This window comes from Pelmatolapia mariae, linkage group LG10_11 (assembly GCF_036321145.2).
Source record: "Pelmatolapia mariae isolate MD_Pm_ZW linkage group LG10_11, Pm_UMD_F_2, whole genome shotgun sequence".
In the NCBI taxonomy this organism is placed as follows: Eukaryota; Metazoa; Chordata; class Actinopteri; order Cichliformes; family Cichlidae; genus Pelmatolapia; species Pelmatolapia mariae.
The window spans coordinates 65763414-65782960 of NC_086236.1; the positions used below are offsets into that span (position 1 = coordinate 65763414).

General features: G+C 39.5%; 1 protein-coding gene across 1 annotated transcript in view; it reads right to left on the reverse strand.

The window, feature by feature from the left end:
• Nucleotides 1-7373: 7373 nt before the first annotated feature.
• nagpa (N-acetylglucosamine-1-phosphodiester alpha-N-acetylglucosaminidase) overlaps nucleotides 7374-19547 on the reverse strand; it is a 29186-nt gene continuing 17012 nt past the window's right edge. The window contains exons 11-12 of the mRNA XM_063486125.1: nucleotides 12516-12597; nucleotides 7374-10701 (exon numbers count right to left, since the gene is read on the reverse strand). Coding sequence (XP_063342195.1) covers nucleotides 10434-10701; nucleotides 12516-12597 — 350 coding nt within the window. The 3' untranslated portion in view covers nucleotides 7374-10433. The remainder of the gene's footprint in view (nucleotides 10702-12515; nucleotides 12598-19547) is intronic.

A 19547-nucleotide genomic window follows, 5' to 3' on the forward strand; every position in this document is an offset into this window, starting at 1 on the left:
TTTCTTCTCCCTGTAGCTGTTTTCTATCTTTTTTTGTATTTCACTCATCTTTTGTGTGGCTTTGTGTGTCCCTTTGATTGCTTTATGTCTGTTTGAGCTTGTTTTGTGAGTCTTCGTCATTATTTTTTGCCATTTGGCAGTGGCTTATGGGTCACTGAGGTTGTTTTGCTCCCTGTTGGGATCACTGTGTCTCCTTGTGGTCATTTTGTGCATCTTTGTGCAATTTTTGTGAAGATGCTTGGAGTTAGTCTTGAACTCTTTATAGTCAAATTGTAGCTCTCCGGATGAGTTACTTTTCAATAACAATTGTTAGGACTCACTTTAAGCGGACTCTCTGGCCCAGAGCCACCAATCCTGGCAGTATGCCTGACTTTTCTACAGCCGTCAACATCCACACAGAAGAAATGTGATTGGTTCAAGCAAACAGAACAGAAATTCCAGTGGAACATCCATGTCGAAAAAACATACAGGGAAGCAGAACATAGGACCAACGTGTTAGCCTACCATGTTTTTCCATTTCCCAAAACACAAGGACGCACCTGTACCACTCTGACAACACAACGCTGATAAGATGTCCTCAACTGCTCTGTTTTATTTTTCTTTCTGCACTGTTACATCACAGATGCTGCATCCTCCCAATATAACGTCCATAATGCTAACTTGTATCATAAAACTAGAAGCATTCTTGGTATTGAAAGGACAGATAAAACAAATGTAGTGATATCAGCACGTTACAGGATTGTTAAATAAATACATTACAATGTTTGACTTGACTGAAACAATAGCATTATCTTTCTTTAATTTCTAAGTCATATTGCTGTTTTTAACAGAACTCAGTGCCACTCAGTTTTATTGTTGTTGTGTAGAAACTCTTAATCAGTAAGCTATTCTGTGTGACTTGTTCCTTCATTATCACGAAAACACACACACACACTGTTGACTTGACCACATATTCGATGCCCTGCTACCCCAAAAACACATACCAGAGGACCAAATTTTCTAAAAGCAATTCCAAAAAATATGCTCTAAACTCCTCTATAATGACAAGCTTGTTTGGGAGGTTCCCGAGTCTTTTTTGAATTAAACCTCAACACTTGAGAGGTAATGAGACATGAACTGACGCTTGAAAAAGGAGAGTGGGTGTGTGGATGATGAGCTAATTCAGGTATTCACTGTCTTTTAAATTAAGGGTTGTTCCCTGCTTACGAACACCTAGTTTGTTCACATAAGCTGTTTCTTATTAACAAATACTTCGGGACTAATGAGGCATATTCTCGGTCCTGTGTGTGTGTGTGTTTGCATTACCTGCACAGTGGGAACATATGTACACCTGTTTTCATACAATGAGGAGCTGACGTCTCTACAGGGACAAACAAACAAGTCCTCAAAACTTAAATGGCTAAGATTTAGTCTTGGTTTAAGGTTATGATAAGACGAGGGTAAGATTAGATGCAGGTTAGACTTATTAAGGAATGTCCTGTGGAGTGACGCAAACCTCGGTATCTGTATTTATGTGTAAGTAAACAGGAGTGTCATGAACCAAATGTCCACTTGCCAACATAAGTACTTAGTGTTACACTTCACATTCATCCATCACAACAATGCACAGTCGCCGTCCTTCTGCTGCGGCTTTATGTAATCGAGCTAATGTTCACTGTCTGTGTTGCACAATTCTGTCCTCGGCGAGCAGACGGCAGAGGTCAATGACTTTGTTTTGATGTCATTCAAGACACACTGAGTAACATATATGCTGCACAGTGATCACAGGAACCTACCAGAACCTGTTTGTCCTCATACTAAAGTGATACTTGCTGCAGCTTTGAAAGGTGACTGTAAAGAATTCAGTTTGCTCCAGGGATTCCAGCAGTGGTGAGTGTTAAGGTGGAGCAAGGGTATCAAAGTATTTACAGAAACTTCTAAAACATCCGGACTCGTGAAACTATTGAGAGACCCGTGGGAAAAAGACTGTAATGAGCTCAGTAATGATTAAACTGTGATGTCATATTTGTAATTCATGTTGGCTAACATGACATAAGTAACGTGTAACAATAATTAAATGCAAAATGTGTTTTCTTAGCATGCGTGTGGATGTTTTCATATTAATGTGCAGTTTTTATGCATATGTATATTTACATGCACGGGCATGCATAGTTTATGTGTACATGTAAGAAAGAATGTGTTTTTTAGGATAGGTGTGTTAATTTAATCCGATCCTAACATCAAGTGTAGAGCAAGATTTTGTTTGTGCTTTTTTTCTTCTTATGTTTTCTTCGACTGTGTATTTTATTTAATCGTATTAACAATAAAATGATTGAAAAATAGTTCTTACAGTAAGTGATGTACAAACACCTTGAGTAAATCTAACTGGCCCCTTGTCATTAATGTAACTAAGGAGATGTTAAACATTTCCGTGTGTGGCATAAGCAAAGGTATAATCCTAAAGAACCAACATTAGAACATTATATATCCAACTTGGAATTTATGAAAGACATGGTGTCATTTGAGACATTGTGATCTTGATAAATTTCAAAATATGTAATTGTGTTTTATTTTCCTTGATAAATCTATAACTAACTCTTATCTGTAAATAAAGGTGTAGTCTCAGAATTGAAACTACGAGCCAATGCTTAAACTCTATACAAGTTGCAGAAGAAGACCAGTTGTATAGACGTTTTGGAGAACATTTCTTTATCAGTGATCTCAATAAATACTTTTCTGATTGGTTTATGGTCTAGGTTGCTAGTTTCAAGTGTCACGCAATACAGCATCATATTAATTTAGTATATTATGGTCATAAGCAGGGAATGCGTCACAGAGCAGGCCACTTTGTGATTGACAAGCCACTACCATTTGAGTGTTGTTCTCAGTCAGATCCACCCCTTGCTTGCAACATAAGCTTTCAACAGTCAAGATGGCACAAATGGTCGAAAGCTCAAGGCATCAACCCAATAAGCAGTGTCACTGTGGCCACATCCATCTTTTATAAACAGTGTGAACTTAAATCAAATTTAACACTTTATCAAAACAGTTCTTGTTTTACATCTGCAACGCCCAAAGAAGTAAACACGCCCTCTCAGCCTGTTTTCAGTATCATCTCCATGTTGACTGTTGCTATGGGGACAAGCCGTCTGTCTGTTGATTTGCGCTTTAGATTCATGATGTACACATGCAGAGAGGAATGTGGGCCCGGCTGGGAGTAGCACACTGACCTCTGAGGCATGAGAGGTCACAGCTTCACAACTAACGACGATCAGTGACAACTTCTAATTTATCTTAAAAAAATTTAGTAAAATCTTTAAAGCTTGCAAACATAATATTTCAAAGTTCCCGTGGTTTAAAAAATGGAAGGCTTTAGATTTTGAATAGATACAGTTTTCTGCAGATATTACACAGAATTTATTATTTGTCCCTCAAACAAGGCTCTTTAGCAACTCTTTTGAATTTCTAAAGACTGTAATCAGAGACACTAATTGCATCTTACAATGATCACAGTGACAAAAAGGTGAATATAGCTGTATCTGATTTCATATTCCATTATTATGATTTGTAGATGCCCATAAAAGCTGCACAAATGTACAAAGGTATTTGACCCACTTGAGGGTCCACAAAAGATCTTGTATGAAAAACACATTGCTCACAGTCTGCACTGAAAATGATGTATCGTAAGTGACTACAGCAAATCCTTCTAGAGGGATGCTAGCTATACTCTCTAAATGTGCCGTGCACATTAGTCTGGGTTGTTCTGTGTTTTATTGGGCCTGCTATTTAAGGGATCAGCTGATTCTGGCCATGTAGGGTATACAGACAGAGGAGAGGACTATACTGCAGTAATTGTCTGAGATGTGTCCACTCTGAATAAACACTAAGCAATGAATTCAAAATGCTGCTTGTTATCAACAAGGAAATTAAAAGCCTACAGGACCTGAGCGTTCGAGCTGTTGATAGATGGGGCGGAGTATCACTCGAACTCGTTATAACCTTTACATGCAAGACCACAAACACAAACATGTATCCACACCCAGTGGAAAAATGCAGTTTTAGAATTCCGACAAGGGTTTGATGTGCTGGTATCAGAAACACATTGTGCAGATGGTTGACTTTGCAGTAAAGGAAAAGGTCCCTCCCATATTAGTTTCTTCAGAATAGAAAGCTTTAGAAAGCTGCTTTAATATAAACATCTGAAAAGCTGAAAGGTGACATCCTCCTCTTGAGTTGCATCAGCTGAGCTGAGCAGACTGAGGGGCGGGACAAGGTGCTGAGAACCAGCAGGCCATTGGCTCTTAATGCCCCTTTTCTGCTGGCTGCAGCTCCAGTCCTGCTGCTCATAAAGTGAGTTAATAATAGTGGTGAAGTTATAAAACACAGACAGTTTCCTTTCTGTTTTAGGAAATTGCAGGCAGAACATGAGTCACAGCTTGGGAAAAAGAGTTTGACTGCATGTAAAAAAGCAATGCAACTGTACACAATGACACTATGGTTTAATATTTTGCAAGACAGCATTAAAGGTTATTCAAATGTTGAAAAAAGTTAAGGAAGCAGCATTTAAATACTTCAGAAACATAACTGAACAGGTTTCTAAAAAAAAAAAGGCATAAATGCATGTGAGTTTTTAAATTAGGTAAATGTGTTGATGTGTTGTTGTGTTGTAGAGGTGCGGACACTTAAATCCTCTTTTATACATGAGTATATTTACTCACTAATGACCAAGCAGCATTTTCTGGCTTCATTTTAAAATGACTTTATAGAAGAATGCAGACACTTTTGAATGACTTATAAATTTCCTCATTTGATTGAATGATAATATTAATAAAATTCCTATTAGTCCAGAATGACACCACGTCTAAACTTTCTATACTTAAAATAAGGACTTACAGTACAGTACGTGGATAAATGTACCTTTGAAACTAACTGCTCTAGAATTACCAGGTAAATTGGTTGCATTGATATGGAGTTTCTATACAAAAACATTTAATCCCTTTTTAACCCATTCATACGGATACAATGAGGACAGGGCAGCATTCACAGCACCAGCCTAGCCATTGGATGCAGTGGGAAGATCCATTGTTTCTTCTCAATGACGCTTTGCTAAGTGAACAGCAGGTGGTGAGGAGTGACCCACCCACCTTGAGATTAGAAGTTAGCTAATGGACGACCCTCCTACTGTGCAGCCGAGGTTGGGCAGCTAAGAATTTGCATCCGATTTGCACTCTCACTGTTCTACAGCAGCTTTTAAGAGTGAAATTTGTAAATTTGTGTTTTTCATCAATAAGAATCATGTTGACACCTTGAGTTGTGATTATGACAAAAATTATATTATAAAACATTTTTTCTTATTTCATGTTTAGATAAGGATGTGTGGCTTTTTTGCATGACTGTTTTCATCATGATGCAGAAGGAAGTTTGTGATGATGCCACATAACTGATGAATAAACAGCAGTTTTTAAAAAAAATATATGTTACAATTAAAAATGTCATGTGGAACCCTCTTGTAGCAAAACAGTGACATACCACGTTAGGGTAGTTTGTGCAGTATAAATCCCTGTAATCCTGCTATGATTGGCTGGGAAACCTGGAATTTAAAAAAATCTTAACAAGCGAGAGTCTTCTATCTACACAACCTGTTTTCCAACTGGTTTGCTCGTGAACTTTTTGAGATAAAAGTGGAAGTGAAGCCAACTAAAATGCTGAGTCACAAACTCTGTGTTTCTCTCCACAGATGGTCAGTGCAAACATGGTTACTAAACATGGTGGAGCTCTTCAGAGCGACTGTCAGCAGCTGCTCAGAGTGTTAATACCCATTGTAGGTTAACTAGGAATGCTTGAAATAAAAGAAATCAACAGGAGAGCATTGTCAGAGTGACTGACAGGAGGTCCTCAACAGAGAATCACATAACTTTTTATCCATGGAACAGAAACAATAAACTTGCTTGGTTCAGCTAAATTGTCCTGGTACTATAAACATTGATGTTACTTCGGTTCCTGCTGACATTAGGGAAAATATCTGTATTTATTCAAAAGCAGTATGATGCCTCTCATGTCTCTCTGTTAAACGTGAAGCTACGCCCTGCTGTCTTTTAGCCTAACTCAGCAAAGCAAACAAAAGCATTCCTTTCTGCAGACAAACATTTTTTTCCTGACTTAATATTCTATTGAATGCTTTTCCTGCTAATTTCACAGAACCACAGCTCATAGTTTACATTGAAGAAACTATTTGGATGACTAAGTCTAAAAGCATGGGTTTTCTTTCTCTGAAGATGAATGAGACTGAAAACATTTCCCATGCTTCCTGTACAGAAGTTTGGCAAATATCAAGTTGATAGGTTAGTGTAAGCATATGCAATGTCTATACTCTTATGTAACGGTGCACTCGCATGTATTCAAAGTAAAAAGAGGTCTGAAGGACTTTTTATTTTTTACAAAACTAACTTACGGCTTTTTAATTTTACATGTGTAGTTGTCAATAAATTTGATGCCTACATTTGTAAGATCTGGTTGCATAAGTTAACAAGCAAGTAAATAAACTGACAACACTGGTGTCCACATACCAGAGTGGCAGTGTATAAAGTACTTAGTGTCCTCTGTTTTTTGGTATAATGTGTTGATTTTATTTCATCTTTGTGACTGCCACACTGAGGTGTAAAGGGTGTTCTTCACTTTGCAGTTGCAATCAGTAAACATTGAAGGAGAAAGCATTCTATTATTGCAAATATCACCTTTTATTCAGTGTATATTATGCAACAGTGTGTCGGTCTAATGGCATGATGACTGCAATTTGTGTGGTTTAGATCACGTAAGAGCAGCTAATGCAGCACTTGTAATGTAGCGTGTTTTATGTGTCCAGATGTCATATGAGTGGTGACCCAGTTCTTCAGCTGATGGTATAATACTCAGATCCCCACAGCGCCATGGTGAACTACATGACTCGTTCAAATATTTTAACTTTCCTGTTAGTCCTGCTTTATCCTTCTACCCCTTCTGTAATTAGTTTACATTTGATTGCATAAGTTAAGGGGACTGTGCCTGAATTAGCTCCAGTTATATATTTTCTTTGCCTTCTCCTGTAACTGGTCTACCCTTTGATTGCTTTGTGGGTGCTTTTGGACCGTGAGTTTTGAACATAATTAGAACTGCATTTAAGTTTCTTGCAACTGCCTTAGGAAATAATTAATTTGGCAATTAAATAAAGAATCCATAAATATATACAGAGCCCGCAAATGATGAAAGTCTCATGTCGCTGTTTATTAGGGACTGCTAGAGAAAGAAAATGCCTTCCGGAGCTACAGTATGTTTCCCAGGGAAGGAAGAGAAATAATAGATTCTCCCATAAAGAGTGAAAAATGTATTTTATTAATAGAAAATCTTAAGTCCAGCATTTAGACTGTCTTACAGAGCAGAAATACAAATGTCCTCAATTCCCTCATCGTTCTCAAATAAAGCCAAATAAAACGTGACGCATTCAAGCAACACACAAAAAGCTGAAGATAGGAAACTCAGAACAAGTTAAAAAAATCATCACTAAAAAAATGTAAAAGTGAAAGTAGGACAAAGTTATTTAAAGTGACAAGTGAGCAGCTCATGGTTAAGGTCCGAGGACAACTGTATGCCCCAGTCACCTGCAGGTGAAGGTTCAGCCTGTTTATCTCTGCACAGTTAAAACTTTGTCACTTTGTAGCAGCACTAGAGTTTCCTCATGGAAACACAATGCTGATATAGAACAACAAATAAACAAAGACAGGATAAGGCCAGTCAGTGAAGAGAAAAAAAGACAAGTGCGTCTACAAAATAGGCTTTAACAGTTAGCATAATGCATAAAATCACTCCATAAACAGTTAATTAAAACATCAAAATGACTGAGTGCCTTCTCTTTGTGCTGTTTGACAGTTAGTGCAGAATGAAGAAAACGGAAATATAAGTTTCACAAAACATCTAGCAACAGAAGAAGCTAAGCCTGTTTTCCTGTTGGTTCACCATCTTGATGAATGTTGGGTGGATTCCTCTCAGAATCTCCAGAATCCCACTGACTTTGGTGGTGGGTCAGACTTACTTTTCCCAAACAGCCAACAGAAGTCACTTCTAGAGCTAATTCCATGCAAACACAATCTTTATATAACACAGGAGACTAATACAACGGTGTTAGCATGCTAACAAGATGATTTTACTTTTTGGCTAATGCTAAACATGTTATCGTATACCAGTGAACCTGTAAACTCCAGTGCTGAACTGAAAACTGCAGTTCCTCTGACGGCCACTTGAGGCTGGCTCCAGAAGACTTTCATGTTAAAATGCCCAATTTTACAACATTAAAAGCATTTTTAGCTCTGGATCAAATCATCGAACTGGATCTGAACTGAGTACTGTTGGTACTTTTGTATAAATTCATGCATACTATTGGATAATATGGCCTCTTGTGAGATAGAGGCTGTCCAAAAAGTTTGCACTTCAGTTTTCGTGAGAGAAGTTTTAGTTTAGTAAAGTTCGTTAATTAGCAGTAATTAGTGGATTTCTGTTTCAATGTATTACAGTTTATGGATACAGTTTGCTAACCAAGCCTGCTTGCTTATATTGAGAATAGATTCCTTGATATAGATCAGAGTTAAAGAGAATATAGTTTGTGATTGCTTGCAACATTAGAATATTGTGGTTAATGAGTGTAAGAATACAAAATAGAAAATAGGCCTGTTATGGGAACAAAGAACTGAGGTGCAGGCCAGGAGGACAATCAACCCCCACCCCCAGGACAGTAGCAAGAGTTACTGAGGGTGAGGGGCAGACAAAGGGCAAACGGACACTACCATAAAAGGAGATGGGGGTCAGGGTGTCAGCACCCTTGGCCACTGTACTAGTGTATTTCCATTGTGGGGGTGTTTACTGTAGAGGGGAGGAGACCAGAGGTTATAACTGTAACGGTTGTGTGGAGTTCTTTAGATCAGCCTTTAGCATAGGACTGCATAGGAATGCAGTGTGCTGATCTCCAGATGCATCTGTAAGAATAATGGGTAATAAAAGGATTGTGTAAAACATGGAAACATCTCAGCGTGATCTCTACCAGGACCAAAAGAATCGCAGAGACCGGCGTTGTCTCAACACTTACAACTTAGTACCATAACGTCTTGTCTAAATATGATTGGTTCAGACACCACAAAACCAACAAGTCAGTGGCCAAAACACTATTGTTAAAGCCTGGTAATGAAGAATCTAGAGACCAGTTGCTATAGTACCAGCACAAGTTAAAACTCAAGATCTTTTTGCTAGCTTAGTCAGAAGCTTTAAAACACATCTCACTGTGTTTGCAGACAGATTTTCTAAAAGGTCAACTCTTTTTGTCATTTATTTTTTCCTAACAACTGTAGCAGTCAGTCTTTATGGTGGTGTTTCAGTTAGCATACAATATTAGTACGCTACTATGCTAAATGCTAACACACCGACCAGATGATGTTGCTTTTGCATGATGGTGCTGTTTGAGTGCAAGAGCAGTGAGTATAATGGCCCCGACAACTGTGTTAGGTTGAAAGTGAACATAGAAACAAAAGTAAATGATTTCTACTTTGAACAACCAAAACTGAATCGTGATATTTACTTTATTTCGCTTAAAACAAAAATAAATCATCTCATAAATACACTCTGGGTGTCCGATTACGCTTATAAATGACATAGTAATAATTTTCTTAATAACATTTAATATAAAATTGGCACCTTTCTACACAGAAATTCAAAGGGATTATTCACATTTATCTCATAGATATTTGACATTCAGACATGGAGCTCAGTGCAAATTGAGTAAACTCTATCATCTTGTTTAAAAATTGTCTGATTGAACCACATTTTGCTTGGAACATCAAACTTTTTCATCTTCGTCTTCTTCATCCGATTACATTGCAACACGCGGAAAAGTTTGTCCTATCAGGAATCAGTATCATAAAGTAAGCTCAACAGTCTGGGCGTTCTTTGGTTACATAGCTTCACTGATCTTAAAAATACTGCTGATGCGTTCAAGTTAACTCTGATTCTAGAAAGTCAGCTATGAAAAAATATCCATCTGTTTTATACTAAGGGGAAAGATAATTCACTGACATTTAAGTGAGATAACCCATTAATGCGATCTTGTAGTACAGATTCCTGACGAGATTTTAAAGTTCTTCACAAAACCACAACATGAAAAGTTGTGGTTTTGCTGGAGTTTAGCTGGAATGGAGACATTCAGATTGCTGATCAAGTACCATAGCTGTAAACAAAAACCTTAGGCATGTATGTGGGTTAAAGACTGCAATAAAGCTGTTGTGCTTTGTCCTTTAGTTTCAGTTTCATTTTATCAGGAGTGTTGATAGAAACCTGTCATTGATAAGAAGAGCAAATAAAGCAGAGGATTACCGAGTTCAGCGTTGTCTTTTTGTGCAATAACTGTCTTCACTCACTATCCTTGGTCCTCTTGAGAGCTACAACTGCCCTGAGTGTGAGGAAGACCAAATTTCATCCTGAGAGTCCGAGTCCTCCAATTGGATATCCTCTTTCTCAGCTCTCCCAGTGTTGCCTCTGGCACATGAAGTGACTCCGTTGATGTTGTTCAGAGGGACGTATGAATAATCCTTGCGCTTGGGAAAGTGAGATGCCACTGAAACGACACGGCACGCCTGTACGAGGTGAACCAGCAGGCTGGCTGAGAGGACAGTAGCCAGGGTGAGGGTGATGATCAGCCACGTTAGCCTGAGGAGTGGAGGAGGTTAGATCATTTCAATGATGAATCCAGAAGCCACATGTATCAGTACAAAGCACTCACTGCCTCACTGTAATGAGAGCAAGCAAGGTTTCCATTTTCCTGGCCTGAAGTCTTTGTTATGCAAACTTATATATACACAATAAAAAGCCTATAAGACTGTGGACACCTGTATACCTGGCTAGCTTTTAAAAAAAGGAGGGGGGTTGGGGGGGGGGGGGGGGGCAGTTAAACTTATGTGGAAACCTGGTTGTAACCTGGCTGCAGATGTGCAATGGATGTAAATAAATTGTCATGACAAGTGACTACTAAAGCTAACAGGGTGCAGTGCCTCACTACTAATACATTGTATGAACAGAGTCTGCTTTTATTACAGTGGCTTGGCTCACTGGAGTGCAAAAACTCTTTGTGAAAGTAAACTCAGTCCCTTTATTCGCTTAAAACTGAAAAATACGCATTTTGTATTTGCACATAAAAGGATGTTATGTGCAAATACAAATACTTTTCCTTGTCTGATAGTAAGTAGTGAGAGGAAAAAGCAACAAGCTGTGAGAAGAAGTCTGAGACATTTCTCACATGTGGCACACAACATGAGATAGTCTGCTAAGGGTTTCTTCTGACCACTAGAAACTTTCTGTCAGTACTGAGACAGTTGCCTGGAGGAAGCTGCGTGCAGGACGACTGCTCACTTGCTTTAAAAAGCTACTTTCAGCTGCCTTCTTATTCACAAAGAGGTCATCATAGTGTGGAGCTCTGCATGTTTGAATTGGCAGATTTTTACACTATTTGTTAGAGGCAGGTTAAAAACTGGTTAATATTCAATAAGACTGTGCATGACATTTGCATATATCTAATCAGTTTAACTGCCAGACTGAAAAGTTGGTGGTATTATTGTTACCGTGGTCTTGAGTCAGTATCTCCTTCACATGCTTGTTTGGATGATAAGGGACAGAAACAGTTAAAGATAACAGAGCTCCACCTACTTTGTCGCAGCTGATCAATCCCTGCCTGAAGTGGGAGTTGGTTTTGGAAAGTGTCAAGAAATGAATGACAAAGACAGCCCCATCTGGAAGGCCCTGGGGGAAGGGGATTTCAACGCTGACATGCACTTTGACTACTGCTGAATATAACAAATTGGAACGTGTCCAATTTTTTAACAAATAAGGTGTAAAGGGATTAGTTCTTTTTAAACGTGTCCTTTCCTACATAAGTGACCAAACATTAGAAACCATAGCAACAACTAACAATCCCTCACTTCCATGTGAAAGGTAATGAGGCCAGTGAATACATCCCACCCCAGAGTGTCTTTTACATGCCTTGTTTACATGTAAAAGAGAGAGTGTGAGAGAAAAAGCCAAATGCGGGTCTGGGCTGCTTCAGATGTTTTCTATTATTATTAAACTGAACTACAGTATTTAGAGCAGAGGAAAAAACTGGATCACTTATTAACAGGATCTGTAATTTTCTGTATTTTCTGTATACATGGCATTACCATATATACATGGAACATGGCCAAAGCCTTAGATTTCACAAACAGCTTTTTAAAAGCTCTTGGTTCTGTGTGCTGCCAGTGTGAGTGAATAAGAATTCTTGAACCTCATTCCCATTCATATTCCTTCTTATTTAACACATTAATACTACGTCAAGAGCTGAAATCAATGCTAAAAATAGCATCAAAATGGCAAAATGTAACCACTTTATTTTTTAAAAGGGAGACAATTTATTGAACAGACCTCAAGATGCACAGCAGGGTGAAAGGTGACAGGGGAGGGTGGGTTAATGTTGTGTGACCTTTGACACTTACTCTGTAAAATAAGGCCGCTTTCTGTAAGCGTCTTCTTCTTGCCTCCAAGATGTAAACATCTTTCTAGCCAGGCAGTGTCCAGCTATGGTGAGGTGAGGAAAAAGAACAAGAGATAAGTAAATGACAGAGGACACTGACCGTGGCTGGTCAGTGTTTTTAATCCCATCCTGCATGAAAAGGCAATTTTCTAACCCAGACTTCAGCCACAATTACACTGGCTGCTCATCCTGTAATTGAAATCTCCTCCACAGCCAAACCTTGGATTTCAAATTGGTGTTTTTCCAAATAGAGCAGCATGGCCTACTTTTATATCCGCTCTGTGTGAAATTTAACCTACAGGCTGTCACCATTAAAGGGACACTGGAGTAGTTATTAGCAGTTCAGGTTTCCAGCGCAGTTATAGATATTCAGACTATCACTGATGTAGTTGGACATGTAAATCAGTAATCAGAAACAAAGGCAAGAAATCAAAGATAATTATATGTAAGTCACACTAAATTCTGCCAACTTATGACTCTTAGAAAAAGGATTTCTGAATCAAGTCTCCCACTCCTGTGCACCTCTGGGGAGAGGTTTGTGTTTCTGTGTTGGCTTTGTGCACACGATGCCTGCTATAGACCTCATCTCATAAGTTATTGTTGGATAAATATTGCATGGACCAATGAGTTAAACTGCTTAGAGAGACGTATTTGAATATTAATTTACTACGTCTTTAACACTGATATCATGCAATGGTGTTGTGTTTAGTATGTTGCTTTGTTTTTTTTTTTTTGCTTGTTTTCTCTTCTTTTTCTCTCAACAGGTGATCCAGGAGATTTTTTTTCTTTCTCTTTTTAAGTGCCCTTTTTCACTGTCCCTCTTCCCTTCTGTTTTTCCTTTCCTTCCTCGCTTTCTTTCTCCCTTTCCTATCCCCCAGTCATGTCTGTCCCGTCTGTAACAACTGAAAATAAAATAAAATAAATAATAACAACAAAGGTCGATCAAATGGACCAATACGGCAAGGCCTCGATGATCCATTTGGCAAAAATAAATCCATTGGGTATCCTTGTTGGTCTTCAGACAGCAATTCTGATGGCTAAAGAACCAAATGGGAAAAACAAAAAACAAAAAAACACTGATATCATAAGTCAACTTTGGAAAATGTTAACAGATCAGGTGAAGACAGTGTTTAAAGCTTCACTTTCTCCCATGTAGCACACAGCTTTAGATGTGTTGTCACAAGACTGAAAACACTGAGGGATGGATAGTTAGAGCATGCAGTTAGGAAGGTAGGAAGGCCATTTGGAAGTTACGAATCGTAGGTTTGTGGTTTGAACTGATACAGCGGTATCCGGGATATTTTTTTCTGTTTTTGTTGTTCCTATTAGAAACATAACAGAAGCAGTAAAAAACATTAGATAATTGCGGAATTTCTCTTATTTTCACAAGTCTATTTATATCATGATGTAAGTAAAATATCAGACCTGTCAGGCCACATAAACAGTGCTTTAGGTCACAAAAAATGGCGTTCCTGAAAACTCGTTATAGGGTCAAGATTTTCAGAAACTTGTTCTGCAATGACATCATGTAACATCAAAGATGTGTGGCTTTATCACGTTTTTATGTGTTGCTTTTGTGCAATGGTGGACGTAGACAAAATACTTTTTCTGTTAACGATATTATCTGCATTTTTTTTAAGCATGCGGACACATGCGCACAAATGCAAATGCAAGACTCGCTTCTTCCTCTATGCACCGTCTTTTGTTTATATAATAACTTCCTGCCCCAGGCGTCTGATTGGCCAGGATTTCTATACAGTTATGGTCATATTACCATCTGTTGCTGCTATGGTATGCTCTTCACAGCCCTTGACACTGTGTTTTAATATGTTCGTGTGGGTGGAAATATTTTTCAAAATGGTGCTTGAGAGGATAGGATTTAAGGAAAACTGAAAAAAACCCCACAAAAAAACAACACCAATGATAATGATAACATTAAAGGGTATAATGTAATACAATATAGCAACACAAGCAAAACCAAACTCAAAATAACTGCAGAGTGGAATTAAAGCCTCTTTCAAATAAACAATGATTGAACATTACTAACTTTTATGAGGATACTCACTGTACTAGTTTTGGCTACATGTACCTAATATTCTGAAAACAGATTGTAGAGCAGAAAGACATAACCGTATGAGTTACAGTGGAAAGTTTTGAGAGCTGACATGCAGGTGAGTAACATTTCCAGTCCTCCCAGATGAGCTGACACGGTGCTCCTCTGTTTAGACAGACGGCAACAAAGACAGAGCTGCTTCTACATCTGCTCTCTGCAAATATTGAATCATTTGCTCATGTGAGAATATGCACACTTCAACACAATGACAAACACCATCTCTGCCTTTTCTCCTCAGGCACACACATACTGAAGCTGATTTACATAGTGTCACATTACTTTAGAGTCTCCTCTCACACTGACTGTTTTTCTCACACATATTCTCTCACTTTCGTACACTATGTTTACTGTGTGAGTATCTCACCCTACTTTAAGAAGAAGATGGGATAAAGAATGACTGAATCAACAAATGGAAATTCATTTGAAACAAAGTAGCCACATTAACCAGCTGTAGGGACTGACAGCTGGTTAATGTGTACATGTGTAGTGCTTATGGGCAGCAGGCAAATCAGTATTTAATATCTGCTCAGTTGTTTAACGGGGGGGAAAAAAGAAAGAAGAAAAATGTAAATGAGAAACACCACAGTGGGACTTCAGTTGCACCGAAACACAGTACAGATGACCACATTTTGAAATGTCATACAGTGAAACAGCAAAGTATGTTAGACAAAAGATTTGATCTCCAACCCTGTGGAACTACATGCTTTAAAAGGTTGCTACTTGCTGTGATTTGGTCAGAAGGCATCTATTAAATAAGAGTTTAGTTCATCTTTCTCCTCTCTTGTATGCTGGCTGTGAATTTTGCCCAAAAGAAAGCAGGCAAAGGAGATGAAACTGAGTTATTTGCATCTTGTTTCACTTCAAATTCTCTACAAAAACAACCACAAATGTTCCTGCTTTCACAACTAGCAACATAATTAATAATTAATTATGGTGTAACGAACAGGCTAGGGATGAGGGAAAAGGAAGGAACAGAGACGCTGTGCATAGATAAAAAAAATTCAAACTGTTCATTTACGTGAAAACCCCTGCAGCTAATCACCAGCTGGATGAGAGCTTAAGGACAGGGTTTCATTCATCTCTTTACCGCTACCATCAACCACCATAATGTCCTGTGTGTACAAGCAGTATGTGTGCCAATATATGGGTCTGCACAGGAGTTATTGCAGTTTTGTAACAACTTTGTGTGCATTCTTTTTATTTCAAGCAGTTCTTTTCAGTTTACTTTATTTTCAAAAAAAATTGTTTCCACTTCAGGCTTTATGCAGCTTTAAAAAAAAAAAAAAAAAAAAAAAAATTAGCTTGGTTAACTTTAATAACTTTTGGTCTGTCAGGGCTCTAGAGTGCGACCAATTTGGTTGCAAATGCGACCAAATTTTTCAGTGGTGCGACTAAAAAAAAATATTTGGTCACACAGGTGCGACCAAATATTTTCGGGTAACAAAAAAAAAATATCTCTGCAACTCTCCGTGTGGTCAACAACAGACACACATATGCCCTATCGTGGACTAAACCAATCAGAGATAGTCAGGGGCGGGACCTCTCTGATTGGCCGTGGTCCAGTTGAAAGTGCAGGTGGAAGAGAGAGGTGAATAGCTTGAATAAAGCGATATCAATTCATTAACGGATTCCACACAAAGACGTAAACACAGAGCGGACCCGACGCATCAGAATCAGCTTCGTCTTTCTCGGCTTTCTCACCCGACGGCCCGAACACGGACATGCTGTCGGAGCTTAGCGATTCTGATGCGTCGGGTCCGCTCTGTGTTTCCGTCTTTTTTGCGCTGATTCTGAGCTGCAGGTTTTGTCTCTCTCCAACCAAAATTCGCCGAGCCAGCAGCAAAAGAAGAAGCAAACTACGCTTTACATTTGATCAATGTCGTCATGAATTCCCTCTAACTTTTGCTGTTTTGCTTCCACCACAATAAAAATCACACTTCATGCACAGCTCTCTCTCTCTCTGTACTTCAAGAACAGTTTCCTGTCTCAAATCTCTGTTTTCTGCATTATTCATTCGCTTATTACCCACCAGTCTACCGTTGTTTACAGCGCTGTCGGCCGCTGTCTTTTTCTTTTCTTTTTTCACTTAAATGACCTCGGACAAGAAAGCCTAATTTCTGCTGTTCAATACTGAAGAAATTTAAACTTCTTAAAATTATGCAAAATTGCAGAATATTGCAGAATATTTTTAAGGTTATCTGTTATAAAAAGCCAGACCAGGAAAATCTCCTTCATGTTTTTCTGTGTTTTATTCTCAGTTACTTTCACACAAAGGCATCTGCTGTGATGTTCACAATTCTGATGAAGTCTCACATGTATCAGTACTGATAAATGATCAGAATTATAATATTTCTGACTGTCTGAGGCTAAATTGAATCGAATCAGGACTTTGAGAACCGGAATCAAATGGATTATAGAAATTAGTGATGATACCCAGCCCTAGTGGGCAGCCTAGGCCTGACAGAAGTGGATGTAGCTGTAGGTAATAAGAAAAGATGAAAAGAACTATTGATAACTTTTGTGTTAAGTTAAGGCCTGATCCGTCTGAAATTCATAGCCAGCTCTGACACGGTGCCATCAATCTTTGAATGCAGAAAAAGCACAGTGTATCCAGAAAACACATTATATGCTGCAATAAATGCACTGCCCAAGTGTCCCCTCTCCCCACTGCCTTTCAGCAGCAGGCAGCAGCAAACAGGTCGTCAGGCCAAGATGATGATTAAGTTTAACATTTTCTACAATGAAAAGCGTCTGGACTTCTTAAAGTTGCTTGAAGACGTTTCACTTCTCATCCGAGAAGCTTCTTCAGTTCTAAGGTCAAATGGCCGAGAGTCCCAGATTTAAACCCCGTGGGAGTATCCCCCCAAAGAGGGACAAAGGACCCCCTGGTGATCCTCTAATCACATGAGCCAAGGTGTGAAAGCGGGTGTGGGACCTAATCAGCCAGGGTTTCGGGTATGCTCATTGTGAAACCTGGCCCCACCTTGTCGTGTGAATTCCTGAGGTCAGATGGCCCAGGATGTGAGTGGGCATTAAGGCGTCTGGGGAGGGAACTCAAAACTGGATTATAGATGGCAGACAGTTGGTGTCGTAAACCACCGCCTCTGTTCAAAGATGGTCGCTCACAGTGGACATAGATGGCCTCTTTCACTCCTCTTTCAAACCATCTGTCCTCTCTGTCCAAAATGTGAACATTGGCATCCTCGAAAGAGTGACCTTTATCCTTAAGATGCAGATGGACTGCTGAGTCTTGTCCTGTGGAGGTGGCTCTTCTATGTTGTGCCATGCGCTTGTGAAGTGGCTGTTTGGTCTCTCCATTGTAGAGGTCTGGGCATTCCTCGCTGCACTGTACAGCATACACCACGTTGTTAAGTCTGTGTTTTGGAGTTTTGTCTTTCGGGTGAACCAGTTTCTGTCTGAGTGTGTTGCTGGGTCTGAAGTACACTGGGATGTCGTGCTTGGAGAAAACTCTCCTGAGTTTCTCTGATACACCGGCTACATAGGGGATGACAACGTTGTTGCGTCTGTCTTTCTTATCCTCCCTCGCTGGTGTCTGATCTTCTTTTCTGTGCATCTTTGCTGACTTTATGAACGCCCAGTTAGGATAACCGCACGTTTTGAGTGCTTCCTTTACGTGTGTGTGTTCCTTCTTTTTTCCCTCAGGCTTAGAGGGAACATGTTCTGCCCGGTGGTGTAGGGTCCTAATTACTCCAAGTTTGTGTTCCAGAGGGTGATGGGAGTCAAAGAGGAGGTACTGGTCCGTGTGTGTGGGCTTCCGGTAAACTTCGATGTTGAGGTTGCCATTCTCTTCAATGTGCACAGCGCAGTCCAGGAAAGGCAAACAGTTATCCTTTGTGTCTTCCCTGGTGAACTTGATGTTTTTATCCACAGCGTTAATGTGCGCAGTGAAGGATTCCACTTCTTGTGTCTTGATTTTGACCCAGGTGTCATCTACATATCTGTACCAGTGGCTGGGTACTCTTCCTTTGAAAGAGCCAAGAGCCTTCCTTTCCACTTCCTCCATGTAAAGGTTGGCTACAATGGGTGACACGGGGGAGCCCATGGCACAGCCATGTTTTTGTCTGTAGAAGCCTTCGTTGTATTTGAAGTATGTTGTGGTAAGGCAGAGGTCTAACAGTGTGCAGATCTGATCGGGTGTGAAGTTGGTCCTGTCTTCCAAGGAGTTGTCTTCTTGTAGTCGTTTTCTGACAGTCTCCACTGCCTCCGTGGTGGGTATGCAAGTGAAGAGAGAGACTACATCAAAGGACACCATGGTTTCATCTGGATCCAGGGTAAGTTTCTGGACCTTGTCGGTGAAGTCGGTGGAGTTCTTGATGTGGTGTGGGGTGTTCCCCACGAGAGGTGCAAGGATGGTAGCAAGGTGTTTCGCAATGTTATAAGTGGCTGAGTTTATGCTACTGACTATGGGTCTGAGTGGGACCCCTTCCTTGTGGATTTTAGGAAGTCCATAAATGCAGGGTATGGCATCCCCTGGATAAAGGCGGTGATATGTGAGGCGGTCAATGATTTTGTCCTTTTCAAGGTCTTGAAGGCAAGCTATAACTTTCTTTTTGTAGCTGCTTGTGGGGTCTCGCTTTAAAGCGAGGTGAAATGTCTTCAAGCAACTTTAAGAAGTCCAGACGCTTTTCTTTGCTAACTCCTTTGACTACGATGACCTGGATGACTGAGAACCTTCACAGACATTTTCTACAATATTGACAAAGCACTTTAAGCACAAGTTTGTTATTTAATAATTTAGAAATGAATATTGTCTGTATGGACTTCCCCCCAAAGAAAGTGCACATGTAAAACTGCGGTGTTAAGCGATGCGGTTGAAAAATTTGAGTGCGCCTAACTTTTGTGCCGGTACGCCTAAATTTT